The sequence below is a fragment of the Pyrus communis genome, chromosome 1 (genome assembly GCF_963583255.1).
Source record: "Pyrus communis chromosome 1, drPyrComm1.1, whole genome shotgun sequence".
NCBI lineage: Eukaryota > Viridiplantae > Streptophyta > Magnoliopsida > Rosales > Rosaceae > Pyrus > Pyrus communis.
In genome coordinates, this window is record NC_084803.1 from 13,417,866 (window position 1) to 13,435,093 (window position 17,228).

Here is a 17,228-nt window from a genome sequence, read left to right on the forward strand (position 1 = left end):
CTTTCAGCTTTGCTCGTTTCTCACTGGCAGACACTTCTCCTCTCCCGCCCTGAGCCTGAGGTATTCTTCTCTTTTCTCCTCCTTCTCTCTCCATCCTCTCTTCCAAACTTATTTAATCTGGTTTATCACAATTTAATTTCATTTAATTCAGGGTTTTTTTCTGTGTTAGATTGGATCATTTTCTTACATTTTTTTTTTGTTTCTTTAATTCAGCTTTGCTTGTAGTGGCAAATTTGAATGCCAATTGGATTTCTCCCAATTGATTATGTTTTATTGGGTCGAATTAGATAGAGAAATTATATGGGTTTTTACTGCTTGATTCAGTAGTTACAATTTTTATTTTATTCATGTGCAAAATATATAGTAACAGAAGTTCCATTGTTTTATGTCTAATTTCTGTTTGTGGAATTGCCTGAGAGAAGGAAACATATCTCAGTAGAATATAGGATGGCAGTGATGGGTTTGCTTCCAAATAGCTATCTTTGTTGCTTTTGGATTCGGGTTTATTTACATTCCGTTTTTTCTTTATCTATTTTGTAATTCTTTGCCTTTGTTGTTTACAACCTTCCTATTGTCAGTAGCAGCAGTTAAGAAGGCAAATGCATCGTGTTTGGCGTTAGGCAATTGCTGCAATTTGGTTTGTCACCTAGCTTAGCTATCCTGGGGTTATCTTATCAAGTTATACAAACTAGTTGCATTGTCAGGAAACTATCATGTTATGCCTTCCATAATATATAGCTAGAACACTAAAGATATTGGGACATCCAGTACCATGGCGCTGCTGCTGGTCTCAGTGAATCCATCTACTACTAGTTCCTGTGCTTGCAGTTTCCATGCATCTCAATCTAGCTACTTTTTTTTTCAACCGTATCAAACGGTTCAAGCCCATTATTCCAAAAGTTGCAGATCTCTCAGGTTCAGAGTTTCGTGTAAGACTGGCCAAATTGACACGCAGGAGCAACCCCAAAGAACCAAAGTAGCTTTTGAGCCCACAAAGAAGAAGAGGAAGCCCAAGCCAAGCTTCTTTGAGCAAATACAGGACAAATGGTCTATGAAAGTCAATTCCCCAAGAGAAAATTTTCCATGGCAAAAACAAAATGTAGTATTGGAAGAAGAAGAAGAGGAGGAGGAGGAAGAGGAAGGTCAGAAATCTTCTGGAGTTTCTGCGTCTGAACCAGTGAAACAGACAGTGAGTTTTTCTTTGCCAAACCGTGGAGTTTATGCTCCTTGGTCTCATGGAAACAAACCCATTAAGCCCCAGGTTGATTATGAGTCTGCAACCTCACAACACAGTGTTGCACAAGGGAAAAATCTTGGTGGGTTTGTTAGGCACTCTGAGATTGATACTACAAGTGGTGGTGTTGAAAAAGAGAAAAGACTTGAGCAACGGTTTGATAGTAATAAGAAACTGGGGAGAGAAAGTGTTGGGGCAAATGGTGGAATTTCAAATGGGGTTTCAAAAAAAGAGGAGAAAATGATTTCAAATGGCTCAAATGGTGTTTCTTTCAATGAAACTCTATCTGTGGATGGTGGAAACGATGAAAAGATTGAAAAAGAGAAGAGCATTAAGCAACGATTTGATGGTACAAGGAAGCTGGAGAGTAAAAGTATGGGGGAAAATGGTGGAACTTCAATTGGGGTTTCGAAAAAAGAGGATAAAATGATTTCAAAAGGCTTAAATGGCGTTTCTTTTGATGAGACTGTATCTGGAGATGGTGCTAAAAATGAAAAGGTTGAAAATTTTGTGCATATTCATAGTGGTTCTTGTGATTCTATCCGGTTGCCTTGGGAGAGAGAAAGTGAGTTGGATTCTGAGGAAGGTGATAAGGCAAGGAAAAGGAGGAGCAACACAGATTTGGCGGAGCGAATGCTTCCGGATCATGAGTTGAAGAGGCTGAGAAATGTTTCTTTGAGGATGTTGGAGAGGATAAAAGTCGGAGTTTCTGGCATCACACAGGCATTGGTGGATACTATACATGAGAAGTGGAAGGTCGATGAAGTGGTCAAGTTGAAGTTTGAAGAGCCGTTTTCCCTTAACATGAAAAGGACCCATGAGATATTAGAGGTTGGTGTTGGTACATTGTTTACTTTCTTTGTTATCCCTTTCCAATATATCTATGGAGTTATTGAATCATTCTTTAGCTGTTTGATGATTAATGTCTGCTCAACTATTTTAAATTGGAGATTGATTCATGTATCATGTTGATCATAGCAGGCTCTTCTCTCTTTTTATATTGTTTAGTTGTTTGCAAGAATTGGTTACCGCTAGCACCTTATTTAGTTGATCATTTGTTCTCTGCCAGAGTAAAACCGGAGGTTTGGTTATATGGAGATCAGGCAGTTCGGTAGTGCTTTACAGGGGAATGACGTATAACATTCCTTGTGTACAATCATATGCTAAACAGAGTCAGACTAATTCACAAATGCTCCACCACACAGAAGATGCTACAAGGGATGGGATGCACAAAGTAGGAATGAAGGATGTGTCTAGGACTTCAGATTTTCCAAGTCTTGAGTCTGCAGAGTATTTGAAGGATTTATCTCAATGCGAACTCATGGACTTGAGTGTCCTAAACCATTTGTTAGATGAGTTGGGTCCACGATTTAAGGATTGGATAGGCCGTGAGCCTTTGCCTGTTGATGCTGACTTGCTTCCTCCCGTGATTCCTGGATATAAAACTCCTTTCAGACTTCTCCCTTATGGGGTAAGACCTGGTCTAAGAAACAAGGACATGACAAAATTCCGTAGGCTTGCTAGAACTGTACCTCCACACTTTGCTTTAGGTATGTAACACTTATTGCTTATGATTGTATTAGATAACCAAATCTTTTTTCTTGATATTTTTCGTGTATGATTAATTGTTGTAGGAAGGAATAGAGAATTACAAGGTCTGGCTAATGCAATGGTGAAGCTTTGGGAGAAGAGTGCTATTGCAAAGATAGCCATCAAACGTGGAGTACAGAATACTTGTAATGAGAGGATGGCGGAAGAACTTAAGGTGAGACATAATGACCATTGTATGCCACATTATCCTATCTATTTCTGACGACTGTTGCATGTTATATATGTAGAGGTTAACAGGGGGTACACTTCTCTCTAGAAACAAAGATTTCATCGTCTTTTACAGGGGTAATGACTACTTGCCGTCTGTTGTCACTGGGGTTTTAAAAGAGAGGAGAAAATTAAGAGATCTCCAACAAGATGAGGAAGAACAAGCACGACAGATGGCCTCAGACTTTGTTGAGTCAAAACCTGAAGCTTCTAAAGGCCAATTGGTTGCTGGAACCCTTGCTGAAACCTTGGCAGCAACCACTCGCTGGAGAAACCAACTGACCATTGATAAAGTCGAAAAAATGACGAGAGATTCAACTTTGGCTAGACATGCATCTTTAGTCAGACACCTCGAGAAGAAGTTGGCTCTTGTAAGTCCAAAATGCAATATGTCCAAGTATTTTATGTACCCCACAAGTCTAGGATGCGAGAACAAGTGTCATTTAGGAATTTCAATATTGCGACTTATTTCTAACCCTGGATGATTCTAGGCAAAAGGAAAGCTCAGAAAGGCTGAGAAGGCTTTAGCAAGAGTGCAGGAAAGTTTGGAACCATCAGATCTCCCAGATGATTTGGAAACCTTAACTGATGAGGATAGGTTCTTGTTTCGTAAGATTGGTCTCAGTATGAAACCCTTTCTGCTTCTAGGTAAGAACTACTACCTCTTTGGATTAAATGAACTTTTTGGGGGGAATCAAATGCTTGAGTGATTTATATTTCAGGGAGGCGAGGGGTTTACTCTGGTACCATAGAGAATATGCACTTGCACTGGAAGCATAGAGAGTTGGTGAAGATAATTGTTAGGGGACAAAGTTTTGAGCAAGTCAAGCATGTTGCAATTTCTTTGGAAGCGGAGAGTGGTGGGGTGCTAGTGTCTCTAGATAAAACTACCAAAGGCTATGCAGTGATTGTTTATCGTGGGAAGAACTATGAATGCCCTCTTCCATTAAGGCCTAGGAATTTATTGACAAGAAGACAGGCATTGGCTCGGTCAATTGAACTACAGAGACGCGAGGTAACATATAAACCAATCGTGTTTGTTATTCTTCAAAAATGATGGCTATTACATCAGTTCTAATATATTTCCCATCTTTCCCAGGCATTGAAGCATCATATCTCAGACTTACTGGAGAGAGTTGAGCTCTTGAAGTCCGAACTAGTATGATATCCTTTGCATTGTAGTAGTTTTGACGCAGGTAATGTAGTTTGCGTTTCCATAATATATATATTCTTCTGGCGTTAATTTCAGAAGGACACAGGAAAGGGGAAAATGGTTGATGGCGGAAGAACCTTGCCTTCAACAGTAGATGATTATTCTATCCCCAGTGATGACAGTGACGAGGTAACTGACCCATTTATCTCACTCTCAGTTAGTACAACGTGCCGCTTTTGTCAAAATGGCACTTTTGGTTTCCGATAACTGAGATGTTTCCCTATTTTCTTGAACCAGGAGGTAGGGGAGGAGGCATATCTTGAAGTATATGATTGTGGCAATGTGGATGACGATAACGAAAATGAGACTGTTGATCAGTTTAGTAGTTAGTCCGCAAGCTGATTGTTACTTCAGAGTTGAAGATAGGTTATGTCGGAAAAGGAGATGTATAGTTTCTTATTGCTGAGTGAATGAATGAGTCGGCACAAAGGAATGGTTTTTGATACTCAGAAGTCAGAACTCCAAAAACCTAACTGCAGAAATCTAAGTATTTATCTTCTGGCAATGAGGTAGACCGGCTGCTATGTTGGGAAAACTTTGGAGGGTACGACAGGATCTGAATGTCGGTCAGGTTAAACCGTAAACCTCCTATATACCAGTAAATGCAAGATAATGAAGCTGTTCAAACCAGTTCAGCAAATTCAGCGAGCTGATTGATACTTCAGAGGTGAAGATTGCAGATGTCCAGAAAGATGTAAATAGCTCCGATCAGCATCATTTAAGTAATAGTTGTAGTTTTAACGGCGTATGAATGTGTAATGAGGCCATCCGTATGGCAACATCCGGTTACATTCAATCATGTTCTTGCATACATCGTCGTCATTAAATGCTTCACAATTCAAGTTTTAAAACCCATTTGAGACCAACTAGCTATTCATCTAGCAATATTTTTCTTTCTTTCACAATGTCACAAGAGGCCTTCAGTTCAGGCTCCCACTCCCAATAGCAAACAAAAAGCACTCTGAGCTTGCTTTATGGATGCTTTTTTTATGTGGGTCGGGATCATTGTCACGTGGCATTCAGTTTTCCGCTTTGTAATATGGCTAAACGACAAAATTGATATATTGAGCTTGCAGTTGACGCTAAATGGGTTAATGTTTCCCATTTTCTTTGGGAAAAAAAGAGTAGAAATACCTATATGTCACCGTAGCGGTATAAAACTTTGATGGCTTTTTAGCCAAAATGGTTTCTGATATTTGCTTAACTCTTCATTTTGATCATTGAGATTTGAAATCAATAGAAGTGGCCCTTGTGATTGTCCACCATCAATCATTTTGATCATTCGGTGAAAAATTATGTTAAATAAGGATCCAAATGATAAAATTACCCTCAATATAATAAACAATAGGCTAAAATAATTTGAGAAAAGTTGAGGGTATTTTTATCATTTTATCCTTATTTTATGGAGATTTTTTACGAAATGATCAAAATGATTGATTGTGGACAAACTCAATGATCAATTTTATTGATTTCAAATTTTAGGGACCAAAATGAGAAGTAATGCAAATCTCAGATAACATTTGGACTAAAAAGCCAACTTCCGTTATAAACCCTTCGCCTTTCTCTCTTCACTACGCAAACAGACTTTCTTCCTTGGCACAACAGACTCAAAGAGGCAGCAGCAGCTCTCGTTCGCGCGCCTTTTTTCTCTCGATAAACAAAACACCCGTGAATTTAGTGAGTTGAATTCCTGTACAACCTCTTCAACCTGCGACTATAAACACTAATTTTTTCGACATATTTTTTGCCGAACAGGTTAGAGAATGTCATACCGAAGGTCTCATCTTTTTCGATTTCTTATGATATTTCTCTTGTTGGTTTCCAAATATTGTGTTTTAGAATTTAGGACTGTATATTGTGTTTATTTTTTTCAGCTCTCAGAGCTTTTCGTTTTCTTTTGCTTTTTTTTTTTTTTGGGTTGCAATTTTCCATTTTTCTGTTAGTCTGTTTAAGGCAGAGATTATGTTGTTGTTATTGTTGGAATTTGGGTTTTTTTTTTCTTTTTTTTTGTTGGATTTGGATTGGATTTTGGTTTAAAGTTTTACGGTGTTGTTAAACTTGAATTATATGTTTTTTTGGTTGATTATTAGGGATGAATGATGAAGTTGTTGTTTAATTTTATGTATTTGGGTTTCTTATGCCTCACAAAGCTGTCCATAAAACGCCTTGCTATTTCGAACTTGTGAAAAAACGAAAAGGTTAATGGAACTGTGAAAATTTTGTCTAAGTTTGATGTGTTGTTGCTTGATCGTGATTCATTGTACATAACCATTGTCTGCTAATTGCGAAGGAACCTAACAAACAAGCTGGGTTTTGTAACATATCAGAGACAAAGATGGTTTTAACAGAAGAAGAAATCACAAGGCTTTACAGAGTCCGAAATACGGTGATGCAAATGCTGAAAGACCGGAATTACTTGGTTGGAGATTTTGAGATCAACATGACAAAAGAACAGTTCAAGGACAAGTATGGAGAGAACATGAAAAGGGAAGACCTTATCATCAATAAAACTAAGCGAAGTGACAGCAATGATCAGGTGTTTCCCCAATGCCTTTTAATTGCAGTGGATGTAGTACCGTAACCGTTGGCCGTCTCTGATTGTTGGTTCTTGTGTTTCAGATTTATGTCTTCTTTCCTGACGAACCAAAAGTTGGGGTCAAGACAATGAAGACTTACACCAACCGCATGAAGTCGGAGAATGTGCTCAGAGCAATCTTGGTTACTCAACAAAGTCTGACGCCCTTTGCAAGGGCCTGTATCAGTGAAATATCCGGAAAGTTCCACTTGGAGGTTTTTCTGGTGAGGTTCATTACTTAAATCTGTTGTTAGTATGAAGCTTAGACCAAAGGCGAATTTGAATCACGTTATTATGGCTCGTCCATTGTCAGGCTTAGCCCACTCCCCACCCACTTAGCGTAGATAATATCGTTTGTTCAAAAAAAAAAAAAAAATCTGTTGTTAGTATGAAGCTGTGTTTCTTGAAATTTCATGAATATCACGACAATCTATTAAGCCTTACGCAAGAAATGTAAGGTACCACCGTACCAGAAATATCAGAAATTTGAAGGCTATACATTCAGATCACCGATGCAATAACTTGATTTGTTTGTTTATATTCTAAGCTCTAATGCCTTCTAAAGAGTGAATATTAATCTGATGATCTGATCAAAGCTCTTACTAGTATTGTTAGTCTGATGAATGGGTATGGCCCTACAGTGTAGAGGGTTGGGTTGGATGCATAGGGTTGGGTTGGGAAGAGAATTTTTGTTTACCCCACATACAAAATATTGGCTCCACCTATAGTTGCATCAGGTGCTTCAACCTAAGAGGATAATAATGTTTGCTCTATTTCTATGATTCAGGAGGCAGAATTGTTGGTGAATATTAAAGAGCACGTTCTAGTTCCTGAACATCGGGTGCTTACGAATGAGGAAAAGAAGACTTTGCTGGAGAGATACACTGTTAAGGAAACGCAGGTCAGTTCTGCACTTTATTGTTAATCTTGCATTACGAAATTTATATGCTACGTGAGACATGCCATGACTTTAAATCTAGATTTATGACTCTAACATGACTACAAATTTACCACTTCATTCATTGAACTGTTTGGGTTGAACATTTTAACTCAACTACAGAGTCATGCTTAATGCGTATTTAACACCATCCAAACTATTGTGACAATGCTTGCTTTTTCTCCCCTTTGTGGATGTTTTATGTTATTGGTTGAATCGGGTCATGCCCAATGCATCGTAATACCATCCAAACTACTATGACAAAGTAACAAAGCTTTGTTTCTCTCATCCTAATGGCTTTTTAACGTTTGTTTTCCAAACACATCTTAGCCTGCATATCTGTGGCAAATTAAGGAAATTTGCTTGCTAATTGTTACCCTTGTATTTGTATTCTTTTGGTCCAGCTCCCTCGGATTCAGGTGACTGATCCAATTGCAAAATACTATGGCCTTAAGCGTGCACAAGTTGTGAAGATAATTCGACCAAGTGAGACTGCAGGGCGATATGTCACCTACCGTTACGTCATATAATACTCTGTCAGCGCGACCTGATAATTTTTCATTCATGGTTATGTTGGAAATGGAGCTCTAAAGCGAGCTGTCGCTGCAATCGGGATTTTTTTAACTCATTTTGTGGATTCCTCGGTAGTTCATGTGATTTATGCATGCTCGTATGGAGCTGTAATCCAATTCTAGTTTATATAATTAGTCATAGCAACTTGCTAACATTGTTCTCTGCCTTTTTATTGATGTAAGGTATAAATTCAATGGTTATACCAAATTCTGAGGTAATAACTCAAATCGTGATGCAATGGCTTGCATCGTGTTCATCTAGTTCTGTATTTAATGTCACAGAACGTAGCGAAAACACAAACTTGCGGCAAAGCATGAGAATGTATGCATCAAACTACTTCGAGATAAGGAATCCACCCAGCCCTGACTCGTTGAAAAATTTATACGTGTCTAGTTGGAAGTAGCCTTGTCCTGCTGCAGAGCTGCCTTAATGAAGTTCAAGACAACCGATGCTAACTCGGCTTGATGCGAGGTGTACGAATGATTAGCGCCTTCTATAAGATGTAATTTGTGGTTAGGTATTATCTTGGCAAACTCTAATGCATCTTCAACGGGAATGATCTCGTCGGCAGTTCCATGGATTGTCAACACCCTGTATATACAGAATCGCCGATAAACTAGGTCAGGAGGAAAATGAAGGGAAACATAAAAGAATGAGAACCGAGTTAACTAAAGTTTGCTTACCGGCATTCTTTGTCAATCTGAAGGCATGATTCGTGCATATCAGTACTTAGACGATCCATCAAACTGTCCTCGGTCACACGATAACTAACAGCTCCTACAAACATGGCATCCCATCACTGTGTTAAACGCCAGCATGCACCTTACTCGGTTTCAAGTATATATATGTAAGGGTGTGTGTGTGTGTTACTGAAAGTAAATGGATACAAGCTGAAAACACTCAGATTTATCAGTTTATTTATCCATGCCATCTTCTGGTCTCACAAACAAATTTCACAAATTCACCACGCGATACGAATAAGCAAATTACCTGACTTATTCTTAACATCAATGAATCCTTCCTTCTTGATTACTTCCATATAGTCTTTCCCCAAGCGTTCTGCAATGCCTTTCTTCAGATCATAACGTCCAGAAACATTGACAACCGTACGAACGTCATGATACGTAGAAGCATACAGGAGCACATCATCACCTCCTGTAGTAGCAATTTTCAGCAATACCTTTGGTACACAATACGAAATTACTCTTTCGAAACATTCATCAATAGCATTTTGTCCTCTATTTATCAGAATAAAATCTCACACATCGATCGTGCAAAACAATCCAACGTACCTTTACTGTGTCCAAGAATTGAACTGGGTGCACGTTTTTCTCTAGAGAAGTATTCGACCACAGAGTGCAAGTCATCAGCCTCTCGCCGATAGTTACCATACTGAAAGGTGCCTTCACTATCCCTGACAACCAAAAATACCACAACTAATCAGCATCAATGTAATCTTAGATCTCAAATTGGAAAAATGCAAACTTTGCAAGTATGAACAGTATGATAAGGACAGAGCCAGGCTTGCAACTATGAAACTAACGAGGTGCACACAACAGAACTCTCCACAGAACCTGTTATATTTAAGAATTCAAAACCCTGTAAATCGACAGCATTACCCATTTCCGGCAAAGTCAAAACGGAAGGAACTAATCCCTTCATTTTCCAGTGCAACAGCAAGGTTCACCATAACTGAGCTTTCCTGGAAATCAAGACACACAAGCTTTGAAACTTTGCCCACAATGCAGCCAACTAAGCATTACAATTTTCCACGGACGAAGTACTACTCTATTCATTAGTTATTAAAACATAGTTGTCTTCAAATTACAAACCAAATCATTAACAAACAAAGTTCGCCGATAGATTGTCAATGAAATATTAGAAAATATAACTTAAATTAGAAGCCTAATCAAGCTGGAACCAAACGAGAACTCGTTTCCTCTTTGAGCTAAAGCTAGATCCCCCTACTCTTTCTTAATTAAACAACGTCAAATCCACTCCAGCATTGCTACCATGTAAAGACATTGTTGCGACTATATCAAAAATCCAACCTTGGTGGATCGAAAACCATGGCATAAGATTACAAGGTCCGGGGAACTGGTTTCGTGTAACAATCCCACAAGGTTTTCACCGTGTTTGTTGGGCACAATGATTTTCTGCTGCTGACCCACTGAAACATTGCAATTCAAACGAACAAAATCCACTGAAATTCTGATAAAGTCGGCAACTTGATGGCAATAACCACATGAATATTTCAAATCAAACATATAAAGCGTGAGACGATGAGATTTCTGACCTGGGTTTTTTGCAGCTTCTGCCATTTTCAAGATTCGTTTTGGGCTGCGATTGCGGGGAAGATTAAAGTTTGGTGAAGGGAAGCTTATGGAAGTGAAAGAACTTGAGAGCAGCATTTTAATTGAGATTATAAGTTAATTAACGATTAATTAATCCTCAAGGCAGTAGAAGTTTACCTAGAAACTTTTGCTTGCTGCTCTGCAATCTACACACCTCCGGTGGGTTTGGAACTGGGAGAGTATCGGACAAATCCAGTCAGTTCCCAACCAAATAATGTTCTGGGTTTTTTAGGTTTTGGTCCACAACAGTCTCTTTTTTAACTGTTGGACCCTGATTATTTATGGGATTCTTAAAACTGCCATGTTTCTATCTTTTCTTTTGAAAATGATAAATACACATCATTTTTAGTTTCTTACATACCTATGTTTGATCATGTCCGCTTTTTCTAACTTACTATTTTTGGTTAATCAAAAAATATACTAATATAATCTACACTTTGACAAAGAGAGGCCACAAGAACTACAAGTTAGTGATATTCCATTTATATTTTTTTGGGTTAATGGTTCATCTTCATCAATATAATCATTAGATCAATAGCTGAGCAACATCAGCACCAACCCTTGAACCCAAGACCAATATTTTCATGCAAGTGCACTCAACCATCAGGTTGGGAGGAGGGTAGATAATATTCTTCTTTACTCATAATTGGGAGGTCTCATATTATCGGCTCACATGGATAACGAGTAAAATACCCAATTATAGTTGACCCACTTTGAAATTTAGACAATCATCATTAAATTAAAAAATTATTGAATAAATAAAAAGACTATAAAGAGGCAGCATGGATTAGAATTTGAGTGCATAGGAAAAACACATCACACATAACTAGCTAGGTTCATATCAACTATGGCTTAATTGTTGTTATGATACAGTGAATTCTCATTGTGCCCCTAATGTCTCACTTAACCTCCCGTACTTTCCCCCAAGTCTCACATTATCCATTTCGTCAACTCTCATCAAAACCCTAATGCTTCAAATTTGAGTTGAATAGAATCAAACGACTGTCACTAACTCAGATGATGTGAGGTGTAACAATGGTTAGCTCCTTCTAGAACATGTAATTTGTGGTTTGCCATTATCTTTGGAAACTCGAATGCATCTTAGGCAGGGACGGCCTCATCAGCAGATCCATCGCCAATAAGCTTGGTCATGCGTGCAATGCAAGAAAAAGGAAAAGGAAACATAAAACAGTGAAAACAAAATTAAGTAGAGTTTGTTCAGTTACCGGCATTCTTTGCCAACATGAAGACATGATTCAGGCATATCAGTACTCAGGCGATCCATTAGACCTTCCTCTGTCACACAGTAAATCACACTTCCTGCAAGCACGGCATCCCTTAACTGTGTGAAAGGGCAGAATATGTACATATTGCTTGTTTTTGTGTGTTTATTTATGTGGCCTACCTCAATGTGGATTGGCGAATGGTCACCACGCATGATGAGAATACACACAACTTGTACATGATTTTTTTCATCAAAATTTGGTGATTCATACTGCAGAAATTGGCGATGAAATTTTTTATAAAAGTTTTAGGCTAAGCATGATCCAACACCGACTTAACCACCTATTGCTAAGTGTTCGGATTTATCATAAAAGGCATCTCGGTGATATTAAAGGTTGAACTTTCACTTATAACATTGTATATTATTTTGAACTTGTAACAAGCATGAACTATAAAACCACAATCCCAATTCACACAGACAAGACATGATCATGTATTTGGTAACTTCATAAACACATCGAAGAAAGCAAAATTGAAATGGAGGCCTAGTTTCCTAGTAGTAAGACAGCATGAAATATAATTAAGGTTTGCATGAAGGTTAAAACTAGGATCATAAAGCTTCGTCTGTTACATTTCAGCCCAGGGCGAGCCTTGCTTCACCAATCATAACCCCGGTAAGATGGGCTTCTGCATATCTAATTTATTATACGGAAGAGTTCAATAATAAAGCAACCATCCACTACAAACATTTCCACAGATTTTTCTCTACTCGTATCAAATTTTCACCATAGCAACTGCGACAATGTTGTTCCATGCTTCTAATGGCTTCGACAAAGCACTCCAGCAGGCAATGTAGATACCACAATTTAATTTCTTGCATGCGTTGCATGTTCTCTTTTCCATAGTGAAATGGCCCTATTGAAACTAAAATTTTGGAACAAAAGCTTTTTTATTATGCCTCCGTAATACGCTAGGGACTCTCAATATGCAACTACAAGCCGGGAACAAAGGCTGCTGGTGTAGGTTTCCTCGAATCGAGGATCCTATCAACTCTACTTCGCTTCTGTTTTCACTCAAGGAATGCACATTCACATTATTTTCTGCCATCTTGAACTCCTTTCTGACTCCTATTTAGTAAAATCTGCTTTTGATACAGGAAACTAAAATTCGAAACTGTTACATAGCTAGTCAGCAGGATTTTTTTCTCTCCAAAGTATTCGGTTTGCTATTTTTTTTCTTCTAAAAAGTGTAATGTTAGCAAGGGCTTGTACGTGAAAAAGACCATAATAAATGTATAGTTGACAACATCTTAGGATTAAATACCTCTAAATACTCTACGCACTACATTTAGGAGAACAAATAAATGAAAGTTATATACATTAATGCATCTTAACAAGTCGCTATGTTACGTTAGAATCGAAGCATCTTATGATGACATATCGACACATCTATTCCACAACCAAACTAGCCCACATATAATCGACAAAGGTAAAGACTAAAGCAAAACATGTTATTTAATTGCCTACATTAATTTGAGGATTTGTAGAAGAGACTTATGAGGATGATCGAGTTTGATGCAGTTCTCCGTTGCAGGCTCTCTCTTTAGCTTGGAGGGAACTTTGAGAAGGAGAAATTCCTCGGACTTATTATATAGTTATAGCTAGCTACTTCTTGTCTCCTTGATACTTTACGTCAAATTTCGGCCTTGTGTTGGGTCCACAATTGATAGAGAGCCATGGGACCTAAATCATACGAGTATATACGCTGTTAATTAGAAGTAAGCTTGGCTTAATTAGCTAAAAATAAGAATTTTAACTGTCTAAAGTACACAGATATACGTTATACGAGTATACACATTACTATTATTACACTAAATTTATCTAAACTACAGGAAGGGGAGAATTCAAACTTGGGTGCGATGGGTGGAGCACACTGCTGCAAATCAGGAACGTTATTGAAAACCTTTAAATCTTTCCAGAATTTTTCAGTTAGCAAACAAATCAGTTTTTTCTCTGAAATCACATACTTCTGTTCAAAACACGGCTCATTTGTCCACCGCGCTTCAGCTAATTCTGCAGGATCGTAAGCCTTCCGCATCAAATGAGTCTGGCATGAGGTTACAAGTAGACGAAGAGATTTTCACAACTTTTGGTGATATTAGTGATGGATTTCGTTCTTTACTACAAACACTAGCCATGCGTGGATATAAGTGCAAGTAACTGGAGGTTTCGGACGATTAACCACGCGGATGGAGAATACTTGCCCGAAGAGTAAAGCTCACTCTGATAGATTTTCTCGAAATCCTTGATGACCAAACAAATTAAACTTTCGCAGAATATTACGGCAATGCATGAATGTATCCGACTACTAAGGGAAAGGACCCAAAACTATATGCCGATTGGCATGACAGTACCTAATTAGATGTGGCCTTATAGTCCTCCTGCCAATAAAAGCTGGTGCTAACTGGGAAAATGGATACATTAGCACCAAAAGAACTGTCAGATATATGTCAATACATTTTATCCCTGCCATCTAAAACCTCACGTATGAATTTTGAATTTTATAAGAAATAGAAAATTACCTGTCTTGTTTGGTAGCGCAATTGAATCTTTCGTCCTTGATTATTTGCATGAAGTTAAGAAGGATCTCAAACAATATAAGTAAGTGTCCCTGGAATTTTCTCAGAAGTGACCGTGGCAAGATGAGGGCTCAACAAATATGTACATGTTATGAGAAAGCATGAATTTATTCAACTAGGGGAATAAGGACCTACGTACCTGGCCCTACCGTACTTCGAAAAATGTACAGCTTCAGAAATTTACATGTTGATCGGTGACTTACTATGTGAAGCACACTAATCATGTGTATGTGGTATTAATACAATAAGAAAAAAAATGGATTTCGTGATTTGCAGTAAAGTTGTAGCCACAAATGAATTTAGTGAAAGTAGTTAGAAGTTTATGAATCGAGTATGAATAGTACATTTGCCAGAAAAGGGTCATGCAAGTTATTTCTAGGTACAAAATTCGTATATATACACATACACATGTAAGCAATTACAGCCGTGGTTTATTTTGAACATACAACAGATTACAGCCTTGGATTTTACAGCACGAGCTAAATACACAATTCCAATTCACGATCATGTATATTTAGCAAAGTTACAAAGATATTGACAAAGGCACAATTGCACAGTGCATACCGGAACCCTAGTAGTAAGCCAGAACAGTATATATGGTTTGAATGAAGGTCATGCCTAGGATCATGAGAGCAGCAGCAAACGACAAGATTGACCACGGATTGTTAAAATAATCACGCCTGAGAATTGTTTGCCATCTGTTCCACCGGTCCTGATAGAATGCATTCACATTCTTGGTGAGTTCTGCGTAAGAGAAATAGCCAGGAATAGTGTCATTGTAAAGCCTAGTGAAGAAACAGGCTATGTCCTCCTTGCTCAGTACTGTAGTTATAATTCCTTTCTGAATGAGAAAGTCTACATCTTTGCTAGAATTGATAAGGTTATCCAACACCACAGCGTAAGAGGTAATGTTAGAAATCGAGATGCTTGGATTACACTGCTCGTAAGCTATGAGGTTTCTGAAGAGAGACTCTCCATTCTCTCGGATGTTTACTGGTGGAATTTCCAACACTCCATTCTCGAAGGTTATATCAAGCATGTTGTCACCGGTGTTTCTGATTTTGAATTGGACTCCAGCTTGTAGAAGTTCTGTTACAGAAGGAATTGGTTCCCAATAACTTTTAAACGTTAATTGTAATTGCGTATATGAGCCAAGTAAAGAGTGTCGTATGATGTGAAGTAAATGTTTACTTCCTGATTTTCCGTAAAGCTGTGTAGACTGTAAGAATGTGGAATTCCTAAAGAAGTTGAGAGCAAGATGAGACAGAGAATAGGCCGGTGGTTTGTCATTATTTTCCCTCGTGTGGTGGAATAAACAGTCAAGAACCTTCCAAGGAAGCTGGTTTTCGAGTAGAAACAAGTCATTTATAAGTGCCGAGTGCATCCATAACGTATAGAACACAGGATCATCTTTATTACTAGGCACCACTCTCGCATACTTGCGAAAGAGTTCTATAATAAAGCAACCATCAACCACCATCATTTCTACAAACTTTTCACTACTCATATCAATTTTTTCACCATAGCAATCACGACAATGTTGTTCTATACTTCTAATTAGTTCCACAAGGTACTCCAATCTGGTCTCTGAAGTTGGTTTTCGATCAAGGAGGCAATATAGATACCATAGTTTAATTTCTTCCATGACTTGCAGATTCTTTTGTCCATGGTGAAATGGCCCTATTGAAACTAAATTTGGAAGAAAAGCTTTTTCATTATGCCTGCGTAGTACGCTGGGGATTCTAAATATGCAAGTACAAGCTGGTAAAGGAGGTTGCCTATGAAGCTTTCCTCTAATCGAGGATGCTATTAACTCCACTTCATGTCCATTTCCACTCGAGGTTTGCGCATTCGCATTATTTTCTGCAACCACATTTCCACCACGATGACTAATTAGCATCGTGTAGAGATCATTAACGTTCTCTACCACCATGAACTCCTTTCTAACTCCTAGTTAGATGGATTCTGCGTTTAATATAGGAAATATGGAAATTGTTACCACTGAATGTCAAGAGAAGTACAAAAATTGGAACAATATAAGATCAAATAGCTTTAGATATATATAATCTTTTTACCAGGAAAAAAAAAACTAATCTGATTAATGTCTGCATGTAACACTAGTTTGTTTCATACTACTCGCTAACAAATCATGCTTATAACTATTAAGATAAATCAGGTTTCCAATATATAATTAACTCATCAAGAGTCTATCCCACTATGAAAAAACAAATATTTATCTTTCTCTTATTATTTTTACTTATGATATCTAATGAACAATCTTTATTCTTGCAAACCCTACATGGAAAACCAAAATCTAATTATCACAGTAATCTCCGAAAATTTTAGCATGAGATGATTGTATCACTACATGAGATTGATACATATGAAGAACAGTGGAGGGTATTAATTTGGATTGAAATTCGTTTAACAATCTAATAATTTACAGTGATTTTCAATACACATTGTAAAGAGAAAGCACCGATTCGCACGTTTATATATATATATATATATATATATATATATATATATAAAGGTCAAGATAATCATGTTTTCTTACCTGGTTGTATAATTTGTTGGAGAACCTTATGAGGATGATCGAATTTGAGCAACTCTCCAATTGCAGGCTCGCTCTTTTGCCTTGAAAAAAAAATCACAGAAACAA

General features: G+C 37.8%; 4 protein-coding genes across 9 annotated transcripts; 2 read left to right on the top strand and 2 right to left on the bottom strand.

Moving 5' to 3' along the window:
• LOC137741408 (CRM-domain containing factor CFM3, chloroplastic/mitochondrial-like) lies at positions 1-5,125 on the top strand. Of its 4 annotated transcripts, none has more exons than XM_068481130.1 (10): positions 1-60; positions 579-2,065; positions 2,304-2,784; positions 2,869-2,999; positions 3,073-3,423; positions 3,544-3,700; positions 3,775-4,067; positions 4,152-4,211; positions 4,302-4,394; positions 4,503-5,125. In XM_068481130.1, the coding sequence occupies exons 2-10, from the start codon at positions 773-775 to the stop codon at positions 4,593-4,595; spliced, it is 2,952 nt and encodes a 983-aa protein (XP_068337231.1). In that variant the 5' UTR covers positions 1-60; positions 579-772; the 3' UTR covers positions 4,596-5,125. The 4 variants fall into 4 exon arrangements, with proteins under 4 accessions (XP_068337231.1, XP_068337249.1, XP_068337242.1 ...); XM_068481148.1 differs by having other exon boundaries at positions 4,305-4,394; XM_068481141.1 differs by having other exon boundaries at positions 585-2,065.
• Positions 5,126-5,845: 720 nt separating this feature from the next.
• Positions 5,846-8,942, top strand: LOC137738052 (DNA-directed RNA polymerases II and IV subunit 5A-like). Of its 2 annotated transcripts, none has more exons than XM_068477659.1 (5): positions 5,846-6,020; positions 6,593-6,801; positions 6,885-7,064; positions 7,628-7,741; positions 8,182-8,942. In XM_068477659.1, exons 2-5 carry the CDS (start codon positions 6,601-6,603, stop codon positions 8,305-8,307), a joined length of 621 nt encoding a protein of 206 aa, XP_068333760.1. In that variant the 5' UTR covers positions 5,846-6,020; positions 6,593-6,600; the 3' UTR covers positions 8,308-8,942. The 2 variants fall into 2 exon arrangements, with proteins under 2 accessions (XP_068333760.1, XP_068333766.1); XM_068477665.1 differs by having other exon boundaries at positions 5,846-5,942.
• Positions 8,496-10,943, bottom strand: LOC137738037 (putative uncharacterized protein YDL057W). 2 transcript variants are annotated; one of them, XM_068477651.1, is made up of 8 exons: positions 10,822-10,943; positions 10,647-10,690; positions 10,402-10,520; positions 9,970-10,052; positions 9,643-9,764; positions 9,341-9,505; positions 9,034-9,127; positions 8,496-8,941 (listed from the first exon to the last, which is right to left on the bottom strand). In XM_068477651.1, the coding sequence occupies exons 2-8, from the start codon at positions 10,669-10,671 to the stop codon at positions 8,740-8,742; spliced, it is 810 nt and encodes a 269-aa protein (XP_068333752.1). In that variant the 5' UTR covers positions 10,672-10,690; positions 10,822-10,943; the 3' UTR covers positions 8,496-8,739. The 2 variants fall into 2 exon arrangements, with proteins under 2 accessions (XP_068333752.1, XP_068333746.1); XM_068477645.1 differs by lacking the exon at positions 10,822-10,943 and having other exon boundaries at positions 10,647-10,815.
• Positions 10,944-15,137: 4,194 nt separating this feature from the next.
• LOC137733408 (UPF0481 protein At3g47200-like) lies at positions 15,138-16,211 on the bottom strand. The gene has a single exon (XM_068472563.1). The coding sequence runs from the start codon at positions 16,209-16,211 to the stop codon at positions 15,138-15,140; it is 1,074 nt and encodes a 357-aa protein (XP_068328664.1).
• Between the last annotated feature and the right edge of the window lie 1,017 nt (positions 16,212-17,228).